Genomic DNA, 14308 nt, shown 5'->3' with positions numbered 1-14308 from the left:
CCTCAAGCACCACTTTGCATGAGAAGCAGCAGGAAATACAGACAATGACACTAAAAAGATATTCATCATATTCATGACCAAAAAAAAATAATTTACAAGTGAGATACTTCTCACCCAATCAAACAGATAATCTCCCTCCATTAAAACTGTGACTGACTTGTACCAGCCTGGAAGTTCATTATTTATAATATATGTGAATGCTGGTGATCAACTATAAATAGCCTACTCTGATGCAATTTTACATCAGGTGTATATATTCTTTTCTTTTTGCATGGCTGAATATGACAATTATATATATTTTTTCTTATTTTAGCTCGAGGCGAAATGAGTACTTTTTGAAGGGTTAGTTCAAGATGCTTTGCCAATTCCAAAGACAGAACACAGGAAACAAGAAATTGCCCTCTGAATAGGACTTTGCAACTCAACTGGAGGTTTTTGTATTCCTCCCCAACTGCTGCGCTGAAGAGAGCCCATGCAGACAAAACTGCCTTGATCACTACCCAGCAACTAACGCAGTATGATGAACTGGCTTGGGTACTCGAACCCCAGTCTGTGATGATAGAGTAAATTACTATGTCTACTGGAAGACCTCACAGAGAAATAGCATGTAACTTTTGCACTTACCTGGCAATGACAAAAAGGACACAGCTAACACCCAGGTAGGCCAGGAGGATGTAGACCCATATGTCGGGAGTCATGGGGTTCAGGAAGGAGAAGAAGCCATTGTTGGTAGTATTGGGTTTGCGATACAAAATGCTGATGCCCATGCTCATGAAAGGCTTGGAGAAGTCGATGAATTTTTCACGTACATAAGTGATGGTGAGAGGAGCGACTGCCAAGTCTGCTCTCTGTATTAGGGGAAAAAAACACAACATTTATATAGATATTTATTGACTATATCAAGTTATCAAGTTATATCAAAGTAGACACATTTTCCCAATAGATGAAATGGGGTCCCATTTATGAGGCTTTATATAGTGTCACAAGAATGACATATGACACCATACAGCGTCATGCAGTGAACAAGGCTGAACATGTCGGGATGAGGTGCATTCACCTATTATATGTGTATGACTACATATTCTGGATGTTACCATTTGTATTGACAGCCCCCACTGCTCCCCTGCACCATGGCTGGACAGGAGGTTAATGAAACCAGCTGCTTAGTTCACGCTCGAATACCTCTTTCCTCCAAGAAACGACACAGCTCACAAGGGGAGGCTTTCTTTACTTTCTACATAGTGAGCAGTGGGAGAGAACCAGAGTTTGCTCATACATCAGTTCACCGTACAGCTTTTTAAAAATAAAATTAGGTCTCGTGTTTGCTTTGGAACTTTATGCAAAACTTCAAGACCTAGTCCTATGTGAATTAAACCTGCTAAACCTACGCAAACCTAATGAAATGAAAATTACCCAAATGATTCACCCATTCGACTTCTCTGTTCTTGGAACTCATCTATTATATAGCATACTCTATGTTTGCTGATAGTTGATACCATAAAACAACTTTTATTCCAAGTTGTCCTCTAAGGATCTTGGGGCTGTTCTCAACATGAATTACATTTTCTCTGTGTCCTAGGCAGCTCTTCTATCAGATTCGTATGATAACTACCACATCGCAGTAAATAAAGGTTCGAATGACAACATTTTCCCTTTGCATGTGGCACTGCGGATTACATACTCCTGCAGTCCACGCCATGGTAGTTAAATGCACAGTGGCGTTTTCTGAAGAGACAGAAAAATGGGAAAACCAGCGCATCATGCTGTGTATCGGCTGTTTCTCTTAAACTATTCAAATTTGTAGATCACACACTGCTCCCTCTCTTCTCTACTGCCTTGAACCAACCTGCCACTCAACCGTAAAGTCAGCCAGCATGCGATTCCACAGATCCCTATGGAGGGCTAATATACATGCCGCCTGTCCTTGTTCTGCTTTGTGCTTACCAACACAAACTGGGCACAAGCAAGATAACCTGATAGTGCCCTGCTATGTGCCACATGGCTTGGTGTTATCTTGGTTTGCAGATGGTGGGCGTCGTGGTGTTCTGTACCTAACAGCCTCGAGGATTCATAAAGTTACAACCATCATGATCTACATGTTTACAGCCCACTGAATGTACACAGAACGCAGAGTGCATAACAGTCTTAGTCTGTAGCTATTTATTACCGGTATTTTGCAAATGAATAAATATAGCACACTAAAAGGTCATTAACTAGTAATAACTGAACAACCAACATTTTATTTCTTGATGAAACACTTGGATGTAGTTTTTAGTACCAAATATCTGCATTTTATAGTGGGTTATAAGGATTGCATAGGATGGACATATGTTGCTGCCATGTTGACCTTTTTTTTTTTTTTCTTAATTACGGATGCACTGATAATTGGTTGCAGCAAACGTCCTTGTTAGCTGCCACCAGCCTATCTGCAAACAAAATGATGTTTTCTGATGGCAGTGGCTGATGTTTATCTCTTGTGTCACATCAATTTCACGCTCACTGTATTTTTAAAGATAGTGCGTAAAGCTGAATGGGTTTTAAAAAAAGTTGATTTATGTTCATCAGGAAGTTTTCTTTGTTTCCAGTGCATGGAAAAAGTGAGAAAAATAAATAGATCCATGTCTGCTTCTGGTCAAACTGTTTGTTTGGTTTTTTTTCAAACGTGACTATCAATATGGGCTCTGAATTTCACAGCTGGTGCATCTCTGCCTTTTATGAAATATTTAGAGCTGATAGAAGTGCATACTGTGTGTTGCTTCAGTAGAGTGGGTTCTAATTGCAGAAACCCCCTCCTCTGAACTATGCAATGGTTACTGAAGATAACAGGCGGCAATTTCTGATATAGGAATGCTGAGGGAAGATAACACATACGGTATGCCTAGCCACTTTTACATGCATTTAAAAAACCGCTAGTGGAAAATAAATGCACAGTGAAATACATACAAAGCACATGAGCATAGATGTACCTCTTATACTATACAATGTAGTCTCGAAATATACAAAGGGTTAATTATGAGGCAGGGATGGTGTAATCAAGAAACTGTCACTTTGCATCAGCTGAAGGTTCAGAGTGTCGTGGCGTGTAACTGTGATTTACTCAAGGGTGCCTTGGCAGGCGGGACATGTTTTTGCTGTTGTGGCAGCTGAACTTTTGTCCTTGCAGCTATGGGTCTGTCACTGTCACCACCATATCACGCTGCTGTCTCACATAAAAAATAAATAAATAAATACAAAACTAAAGATAAAAATAACTAGCAATCAAAATGACACCTGTCCATCTAGCATATGCTGATCATAAGATTTTTGAGGCCTTGGAAAATGTGCTATTTAACTGAAAATAGGGTAACTACTTCTTGTGCAATAAATCTAATCAACTGTGTAGCAATGTAGACAAAGAGGAAGTGGGCTGACTATAATCTTCCAGTGTATCTGTCGAAGCAAAGATTAATTGCCATGACAGAAACAAATGATGTGTTAAGGACGCCTTTAACATTTGCATCACAGCATGATTAAAGTGATCATCTATTGTGACTAAATCAAGTTTAACAAGGCCTGTTGCATCATTTAGCACCTTCTAAACAATGCCCTTTGGCACTGCAGTGAGCTTTGTGACTGCACAGAGGAAAATAAAGCGCTACATGTTACACAATGCTAAATCGTTGCACTTGGCAACACTGCAGTTTCTCATTCAAGTCTCCAATTCTGTGGCGAGTAAATCATAACTGACTTTCATTTTCATACTAAAAAATATATACGGGTTTTATTCTATTTCTGCCACATGTAGCTATCAGTGTGAAAATCTCTGTAAGCTACAGGGATGAATGAATTTAACACTAAAACTTGCATTTTGTTCACTTAAACAGACAATTGTGCAATTATGCAATGCAGTGATGATTTGAGGGTACAGTGGGCAAGCTGATAGCAATAAAAGTACAAGTCTCGTGCTTCAGGACTATTTTTATCACTCAAAACCAACTATTTTCCCTGCTTTCTACCTAAGACCCTATCTCGCTAAGCCGCAATAAACTGTTATACAGCTTATCTATCTGTATCACAAGAGGGGAAGCAATGGGGGGCTAACATAAAGTAATTATAAATACACAGAGAAAAGATAAAAAATGTCAGCTACCTTCTGTATCTCATTGTTAAGAGAGAAACAGAAGAGGTGAAAACATTCTTTGTTGTTATCTGTTTTATAGAAATATCCTCCTTCCAATGCATGTATAGAAAAACAGAAACTTTCTGCACAGCATGTCTCAGTTTGACCCAAAGCAAAGAAAAAATACAGCTGCAGTATAGTTTGAAGAAATCTGTATCCTTACAGTTCTCCCATATCATCTCAGGGTCAGATCTCTTGAGCTTGCCTTAACGTTTACGTTTCAGGTCTGCTGAATTACGATCAGCTTATCCATACCAGTGGAGTAAGGAAAGCACTAGACCACAAAATAGAACTGACTAAAAATCCACAAAAAAATCGTCTTGCATCCTTGGCCATGTGATAAGAAGCAGTAAAAGCAATAACCAGCAGTATAGATTCCAATCTCCTCTTCTGCTGCTATTTACAAAAGCAATAGGTATAAAAAGGTTAAAATAGACCATATGTGTGCATCATAAAAGCATTTAAATCTATTCCTTTTTCCAATCTCTGTTACTTAAGAATTTCTCACTTTCTGTAGCTATAGACTAAATGGTGTTACATTGCTGTTTATGTGTGTTCAACAGCTTATGTTCATATTTAAGCTGAGTGCAAAGGTCGTAATCACCAGATGCCACAGTTTTGCACTGTTTTTTTTTATTATTATTTTTTTTTTTATTTGGCTGGAAGCAGATGAACAGACTCTGTGGCCACCTGTGAGTCCTCTCTTTGAAACCAAAGAATGCACCAATAACGTATGTGTTGTTTAATGATGGAGTCATGCATCTCCTTTTCGTGCCAGCTGTCTCTCCCTTTGGTAATCTATTTGTTCCTCTAAAGGTTATTGTTATCAACACGGATCTAGCAAAAAGCTTGGACGGAGAAATAAAGTGCTGCAGTGGGAGCCCACCTTTTCCAACCCTTTCAGCACCAAGCCATTGACTCCTGCCATACGATTCCCTGCACTAAATGCCACTTAAGCTATTACAAGTTTTCAGCTGAGTACAGCGCTGACCCGATGGGGCTGAGGACAAAGAGAGAGCACTGACAGGGACACTTATGAAATGCCAGCAGAGAATTGCCACCATCGCTTCGATGCGAAGCAGTTTCATGGCCACTGAGGCTTTGAGTTTGACATAGACAGCTACGATTGGTCGCTATCCCTCAGAAAGATGATTGCCATTGTGTTTCCCTGAATCTATGCAGCGTTACGTGCTCATCCTAGATCTGTGGTTTATCCAGCTGAACAAAATGGCCTGTCTTACTAAATGACATCAACACACTTGTAACTTTTAGGCAACCTTGACATAATTGTGCCATAAATGTAACTGACAGCTTTGTAGGCTCCTTGTGACTTGTACTCAATCATAACTATATCACTGTCCACATGGAGGACATAACCTGTAATTCAGCTCAATGGCATGCTTTTGTAAGTGCGCATGATGATGCGAAAGACTGTTTGGAGCATATAAATCAAAGTTTAAATCATTACACTTTGATAATAAAATGATTTCTTGTTAAAAACTCCCTACAAATAAAAAATAGTCTGGTTCATAACCACTATAAAATTACAAATTTGATTGTTTTTGCTTCTATTAAACACATACCTCATTTTGTCTTAAGCTTTGGAGGTTCTGGTAGGCGTATCTTTTTTTTTATTGCTTTGTTTTGTCTTTTAAAGATTACAGCTATATATATATTATGCACATATGAGCATATAATGCTTCTGGTCAAAAAAAGACGTCAACAAGGAGTAAAACTTACATGTTCTATAAGTTCCCTAATCATGCCGTTCCACAGGCCCTTGTCATCCTGGGAGCCATATTTCCCATCAGGCACCAGACGGATCTCATACGTGAAGCCCAGGATGTTGGCCAGCTCTTTTAGCAAGTCGATGCAGAATCCTTCGAAACGGTCGTTCCCAACCAGCGCCTTGTCAGATTTCTTAAGCATGACATATGGCTCCTCCTGCTCAGACCAAAAAGATCAAATGAAAAGCAATGGTGAGGTCAGCTTTTTCAATTTGTTTCAGCACATGAACCTAATTGAAGCAAAGTGATCTGAGCTGACGAGTCGCTGTTGCATTTAACAGGCAGTGACAGCAGATTCAAGTACACAGTGTGGATATAGGCAGTGGTAAAATATGAAAGAAGGCTGAGGTTGTTCCTACATTGAAGTATTAAAGAAACGGGACCCGAGCTAAAACAAGATGGTAATGTAAAGTAAAAAATTTATATTGCAGGTATTTATATCAGCATCTAGTGATTCTTATAGTGATGGCAATGCACACAGAAGGAATATTTATATTACCAATGAGCTTAGTTAGTGTTCAAATAGCTAAACCTACTGTCTCCCACTCACTGACCTATATAGCTGGTGCACCGTTTATTTTATGGTCAGGTAGCTGACACTCTTTACTGGCCTGTAATATCCTGCCCGGATGCTCATAATTTAAGCTGTATAAAAGCTTGATTAGGAACAGAATGCAGCAGTGTAATGGAACATAGCCACTGTGTTGCCTTCATCAGTTGTCACCAACCTCCAAGGGAGAGCAACTGAGCTGATGCCTACAGTGACAATGACTAACGCAGAACCGCTCATAAATGGTTTCCTTTATTTAGTGCCTGTTACCATTTCTCTGCCAGATAGACGAGCATATCTCACTGTGCATTTCAAAACATGTTGGTGTGTTTATGCAAAAGCTGTAATACAATTTACTGCCTCCAATAGCAAGATGTATAATTTACAAACTGAGCTCAGACGTAGGGTAATTGATTCTCTATCGAAGGTGACCCCTTTCTTTATATTTTTTCCCTCAGCTGTAGCTGGTAGAGCACTAAAGAAAATGATGTAGTCAAGAAGGGGGAGGGAAAAAAAAGTCACAGTACTCTTTTAGTCCCCCAGAAAGTTATTTTAGGAGAAAATGAGGGGTGGGAAAAATAAAAAATAAAAATTTACACTTATAATTCTGTTCAGTTGTCTGTAAAAGAAGGTGTAAAGCAACCCGAGTATCAAGCAGGCAATAATTTATTTTACGCATCCTAGTTAAACTTACATGCCCATAAAAGTGTTCAGTAAATGCTCAAGATCTTTGTTTGTCTACAAAATATGAAGCTACTTGGACATTACAATCGGGATGACCTTTTAAATAAATAATAAGTTATGAATACTTGATGACAATGCATTCCGAGAGCAAGTGCTTAGCAGCAAACTTTGCTCAAGTTGTCCAATTAACTTGATCAAAAAGTTTGCATGTTAAGGGAGAAAGTCATTACCATCTGTTTCTAGCCTTCCAATTCTTGCTATTCCCCAAGGTTTTAACTCAAAGCAAAGTGTTTATACCAGTTCTATGCTCACAATCGCAGCATGGGCGTGCATAACAGAAAGGGAAGGAAGGTGGGCCTGCGCAGAGACATTACAGGCAATGGAGTGCAAACAATTAATGTAAGGGGAAAAACACATTAAGTGCCTTAATCTCTTCTACGAAGTTATCACTATAAAGCTGTCAGACGTCTTCTCCATGCTTCACTGGAATCAGTTTGATGCAATGCCATTACACTAAGACGTGAGATTGATATTAAAGCTGGAGCTCTCTTCGGCAATTTGAAAATAGTCAGTTTTATGATCTTAAACAAATGATATCCAAAGAAAAAGCAAATTAAGGAAAATGTTGGAAAATGTTAGAAATACTCTTTAAGAAGAAAATGAAGTGCAGATAAAAAATCCAAAATCTACACCACTCTCACAGAAATGAGTCTGTAACTACTAGTGCTAGTATATTTTAGTATAGCACTAAAATCCTTGTTTCATGTCTCCTGTATAAGACAGTATTAACATAGATGCCACCTGATAGGCATTAATTATATCCCACCTTGACCTCACTTCTCATAATTATAGCTTTGTAGTCCAATATAGGCTTAATAACAGTGTTTATCATTGTAGCTTGTGTAGCTGTCCCAAAGGGGTGTACAGGCGAACATCTGGGCAAGCACCTTCCTGATAGCTATACAAAGACCCCAACAGCCAGTGACAGTGTTAAGTACATACCACTGGGAATCTACAATACTGTACAAATGAAGGTAATGTGGATCTGGCGGAGGGCTTGCCAAGTTCTTTCTATCTGAACATGTAATTAATGCATTCTCAGGAATAGTTTATTGTAGCACTGACTCTTTTGTTTCCTTTTTTTTTCTTTGCCCCAGGGCTTCTCAAAACTGACAGGTCTGTGTTGTGTAGTTGCTTTTGCTATAAAAAAAAATATCTACTATCATATCTATGATTTGTGTCAGTATTTGTGTTATTTTTAGAATTGTCAGTACAACATATTACTGTATCTAGCAGCCACTTCTCTTCCTTATAGTGCAGTATATTCAGTATAAAGCACGCCTGAAGAATTCTAGTCTGCAGTGAACCAAACAGAATGAAAAGAAGTAAATATATGGCAAGGCTTGGATTGCAATGTGTTATCTATAAGATGGACAACTGGGAAGGAATGAAGGGTATGGCATATTTTACGCCAGGCTAACACAGGTGACCTACCAGGATGGTGGTGATGACAAGGGAGCGGTTAGCCAGAGAATCCGTGATGTTCATCCCTTTTCGCTTCGGCACTTCTGTGATGTTAAGACCTCCAGACGCACTCCACTTCCCCACCTGTGCAAAAGGAAAAGTGTGTAGCTAAGTGTTCTTTTTCTGTTGATCAGCAATGACCTTAGCAGACTCTGCCGGCAACCATCTCCCACATTAGTGCCAGGCTGAACACATCTCTGGCAGCATTAGATGATTGGCTGAGTCACCTTTTATCAGCAGGCCAGTATATTTTGGGGAGTAGGGGGTTAGTTAAGCATTAAGCATTATGGGTAAATCAAAGAAACTGGAACAATGAACTGCAATGCGATAAGTCAGATAAATCAAATCACGTCAAAACATTTTTATATAAATGTAGAATCTATGTAATATGAACATGTGTACAGAAACGACTGTGTATTAAACCAATAGAAATATTGAATATTTCAAATATTACAACAAGCTCACAGTAAATTTAAATGAAGTTGGAGAATGGGGATGCCATTAGGACTGCATTGTGAAAGTAATTTTGCTGTACAGCCTCATATAAGCCAAGAGATTTGAACAAATAAAAGGAGTTATACATGCATGAAGCCCTGAAGCAAAAAAACTCTGCATATTGTAGAGACACTCTCTGGAACATATCATTAGCACAAATAGTCCTGTGGCTGTCGGTAACAATCTCTGTTTGCAAATCGAGCTCTCCACCAAACCCTCCTCCCATTCTTCCCTCTTTCTCTATTACTAGAGACAGTGCTTTTAATATTCACTGGGATTTGTGCTTGAGGTGGATCCATTTAAAAACTTGCTCCCCACCCCCACCCCAGAAAAAAAGCATGAAAAATGTTTGTTAATGTCCTCCCTGCCTAATCCAGATAAAGGCATATGCTCTAATTTGAAAAGCACATTAGTTACAGCTTGTCACACAACCAAACAGGACTCCAGGAGAGAGATTTAAAAATATCTGAATGCTTTCCGCTTTGCAAAATTCTTTCTAATTGTACCCAATTACAATTAGCTCAATTCATTAAACATGATTAGCAAAAGACTGGATTCAAAAGTTATTTACTCATGCATCCACACGGAGAGCATTACATTTATTTCACCCTCCTGAGCATGCCAGTGTTGAGTGAAAGTGGCAGTCTGAGAACCTGTTCATAATTCCAGCGTGAGCTCAAACTTAGGCTAATATTCAATTACAATGGATTAGTTGAGAAAAAAGTCCACATCTTAATAGGCTCAAACAGTCAAAGCCGATTCCACGGATATACAAGGGGAAAAAAAAAATTCCAGCAATCTGCAGCATGCTGCCGGATCAACCCTAGCATGCATTAGAGTGGGATTTGTCAGATGCACAATGAGAATGCACTAATATGGCATCAAATACTTTTAGGAGATGACTGCGCTTCAACTTAATTGACCACATGCAGGACAAGATGCCAATAAAAGAGGGAAGAAGAATCATTTCAAAGCTGCAGTATTACAAGCTTCATTCTGGAACAGAGGAGTTACAAGCTGAAAAGCCCCTGCTATTATATATTCTTGAGCCTTTAGGGAGTACTTGAAGAAGTCATAATGGGACTTATCCCTATTTGATGTATTCATAATGTATGAAAGCCTTTTAGTAGAGAATAGCTGTTGTAATCCAGAGGCCTTCCAGTATAATAAAATAAGTTCTACAGTAGGAACCTTTTAGTCCCCCACACCCCCTTTTTGTGTGAAACATGTTTATACAGCTCATTAACACCAAACAGCATTTTGGGCATCACCTCAAATTATCATTAAGAGAGGCAGCAATTAACACCCTAATGTGTACCCTAATCCAATTTGCTTTATGATCCACTAACTTATGCTTATGTTGAAACAGCCAATTTGCTTCCTTGTTAGGAGGTAAATGATATTGCCAAGTGTGCGTGTATTCAACATTAAAAAAATCAGAAATATGCATATATATATATATATATATATATATATATTTTAATGAGCAATTTTATATATTCTTTTGATGAAAATCCTACATTTTATATACTCCTTGCCGTGAAACATTGCTGTATGTTTCACCTCATCTAACAAGGATTTACATTAAACAATAGTTACCTTTTCAAGTCCATCCTCCTTTAGACTGATGATGTCCAGGTCAAAGTCTGTACGTAGACCAGTTGTTTTGTTGAAGGACAGTCGACCCGTCAAACCATCCCAGTGGGACTGAAAGACAAAATATCTACATATTTTACCCAGCATGAGCTCAAACTACCCATGTTTCCAGAATTTAGTGCTACTGCATACCTACTTTCTGACACCTATATACAGTACACATCTACCCATATACCTGTATATAATATTTTGATTGTACCGCTCCTACATGTTTCAAAAACTAGAAGGTGCAAGGTACGTCAACAACAGTAAGAAACAACAAACCGGAGAAAGATGTTTAAGTCCTATCAACAGAACACACTGCAACATACTTTGACGTTCACGGAAAGCAAATTCACACCCACGCAGACATGAACCAAAAGTACAAACACAAATCACACAGGCTGCATTTTCTTTTTTAATTACATTTTACATTTCACTGCCTCCAACGCATTTTCCCTTCAGACTATGGAGTTAATTAACAACCGTCTCCCTTTGCTTGATTCCCCATGAGGGGAAAAACATACAACTGCCCCCTATTATGATTCCCTGATACCTGCCACCTCCACAGACGTGTGCACAGGCAAATACATGCAGGCCCGTACTAAATACACGAACATACCTCAGACCATTGCAGCAATCATAAAAAACTCAGGAAGTAACTCTACTCATTTTATTTTTGTCTCTTTTAGTTTTATGGTTGCGATTGCACCCCAGTGTGTACACCACAGCATTGTAAGGTTTTTTTTAAAGGGTCTTTGTACATGGTAATGAATCTTTACATATCATAAACACTTTTCTGATGTTTAAAATCTAAACTGTGACAACACTACAGGCTATAGCTGTCCAACCACCATGTAGCTTGCCAGAACATGAGAATATTGAGGCTTCAAGGAAAAATTTGTGGCACTCTGCTTTTCCAAACACTGTCATACCTCATTCCCACTGGCCTATTGCCATATAGGTGGGTGGTATGTTCAAGCAGCTCTAATTCAGAGAGTGACATAAATGCGTCAGCCATATCACATCGAAAGGGCGAAGTCGACCTTCAGAATATGTCACACTCCTGTCTTGAAGTAAGCGTAAATTAGGCCTGAGTTTAAGCTTTCATAACCTAAGACTTACGATGTTTGCATAAGAACAATCATGTAATAATATTGAATTTACTTTAATCCTTTCAAGATGGCTAACACTGGCATTTTTTTAAACTAAATACTGCAGACACACACAGACACCAGACGTTTGTAAGATATAGGGTGTGCAGACTTTGCAGGCAAAGAGAATTGTGTCTATTACTGCATCTCAAACAGCAGCGGGATTTTATAGCTCCTGTTCCAGTTGGCAACGTGTAGCCAAAAACTAACAGAATATATATCACATTTCAGTGCATAGTATATGTAGTAAATTCCTAGTGTTGTTAAATGATTAAAAACAGCAACATTGTGAGTAAAAGGTAATAATACAGTACTGTTAATCAATAAAAAACTTTTAATTAATTAATTAAAAAACTTTAATTAAAACTAATTAGCTTTAATTAAAACTGCTTAATATACAGTTACACCGTTTTATGTATGTTTCACTCATCAGTTTACCCATCTTCACCCGTCTTCCTTTGTTCTATGAATCAAATGATCCAATTTCTAATTACAGAGTCGTCTAAAATGAAATGAACTGAACTCAGATATCTGTGAAAATAAAATACTGCAAATACAGTCTTAGTGTGCTTTATAATTTCAGGTCTCTTCAAGTGTACTGCTGGGAAGTCCAAGACACATAAGCACATGCACTGCTATCCCTGCCACTAAGAAAAAGGCATCTCCAGGCAACTCAAAAATCATACCACCTTATATTTTCACTTGAAACAAAAAAAAGTGTTTCCTGTTCAGCAAAGTCAGATGATGATTTGGCTATAACACTGTATTTGAATGCTTACTGGGAGTCTACTACCATTTATAGAAAGACCAGACCAGAATTTGTTCTTTCAAGTATGCCATCTGTTGGTGAAGCAAAGTCTTGGAGGAGCTACAAGTCGTGGCCATTTAAAACCTCCCACACACCCCCACTTTCTTTCTGAAAGCAATGCATTAGGGCAAAGAAAGGTTATACTTATTTTCCTTTGGAGCCCCAATTCCACTTGTGCTTATCACTGAACAAGGCTGCAAGCCAGATGATGTTTTCTCTGCACTTAATTTTCCTGGTAATCTAGACTAGAAAGGGAGTGGCAACTGATACTCTGTATTTGGGGTTGTCCTGCCCAACAAATGGACCACACAAGGATCTATAGACACGTCTACTCTTCCCTCTCTTTGCAGCTTGGTTGCAGATACAGATCAGTGGACATACATTAATGAGAGAGACTGTTTACTCGTTGCTCCCTTGCTGCTTTTATTAAAGGCAAAGTGGAGTAAGTGAAACAGCATGACACAGGGAACATGTTTTTTTTTGTTTTTTGGGGGGGAACACGTGAAGGTGACCATCCACAATGACAGCTCTATTGTGATTTTGTCCTACCTATTTTCAGCGTTGGGTTTAACAAATTTCAAAGAAACATAATGTACGTCCTCATTTTATGTCGCTGTGTAGGACTGTAACTTGAGGATTATATCATTAACTGGCAGTTATGTTCATTTCAAGTCAGTATACAGAGTAATATGACTGTAATATAACGAGTAGTGTATTGAATTACTTTCTCTGAGGAGTAATTAAGTAGCATACTGCATTTTTTTTAGGAAAAGTAATTACGTAACAGTAGGGCTGTGCGATATGACCAAAATCTCATATCCCGATATAAGAATTCTATTGTCCCATAACGTTATAAATCACACAGATGTAACATTTTCTGTAAATTCTGCGAATCTCGGGCAGCTCGTCTTGCGTGAAGTGTTTCCAGCTGCGCGTCATGTAGCTGGAGTCCAGTGTTTTAACAGATGCATGAAACTATACATTTTTAGACATAAGTTGTAACGGCCGCCGTTTTCTTTGTGAGTAGTCATTACACGGCGTGCTGCGGGGAAAAGCCTGTTCTAACGTTTGAGTCTAAAGTTTATTTTTTAGCACCTGGTGGCTCTTTTTATTCTCATCCGTAAATAATCTGCTCTTTCACGTGATTCAGTTTATTTTGAAAAGTCTCAACAGGATCTTGAGCTTTATTGTGAAAGGTTTATGTGGAACATAAACAAGCGGACACGCGGTGCTGTTACCATCGTAGTTGCTAACCACAATGCATAAAACAGGCGCTTTTCCGTCCGTAGTGTGGTTATATTAAATATAAGAGAAAGAGAGAACTTTAAGAAATTAATATAGCCACTACAGTGACCATCAAAACGATGAAAAAATATTGTCGTAAACATTTTATTTTGCAACACCACGAAACAAACGATAGCGTAAAATGAAACGATAGACGTTTTTATATCGTCATCTGATATATATCGTTATATCGAACAGCCCTACGTAACAGAATACTTTTCTTGTATA

At 38.5% G+C, this 14308-nt stretch overlaps 1 protein-coding gene and 1 long non-coding RNA gene across 2 annotated transcripts in view; one reads left to right on the top strand and one right to left on the bottom strand.

Moving 5' to 3' along the window:
• The window catches only part of grik3 (glutamate ionotropic receptor kainate type subunit 3), a 130146-nt gene that overhangs the window by 16979 nt on the left and 98859 nt on the right, over nt 1-14308 (bottom strand). The window contains exons 8-11 of the mRNA XM_026185792.2: nt 10799-10906; nt 8675-8788; nt 5900-6103; nt 625-848 (exon numbers count right to left, since the gene is read on the bottom strand). Of these exons, the coding sequence (XP_026041577.1) occupies nt 625-848; nt 5900-6103; nt 8675-8788; nt 10799-10906 (650 nt within the window). The remainder of the gene's footprint in view (nt 1-624; nt 849-5899; nt 6104-8674; nt 8789-10798; nt 10907-14308) is intronic.
• The window catches only part of LOC145431829 (uncharacterized), a 126935-nt gene that overhangs the window by 104654 nt on the left and 7973 nt on the right, over nt 1-14308 (top strand). The window lies entirely within an intron of this gene.

The sequence above is a fragment of the Astatotilapia calliptera genome, chromosome 11, assembly GCF_964374335.1.
Source record: "Astatotilapia calliptera chromosome 11, fAstCal68.1, whole genome shotgun sequence".
Taxonomy (NCBI): domain Eukaryota; kingdom Metazoa; phylum Chordata; class Actinopteri; order Cichliformes; family Cichlidae; genus Astatotilapia; species Astatotilapia calliptera.
Note: the sequence above shows the minus strand (reverse complement) of the source record. Positions and strands in the feature narration are given on the sequence as shown.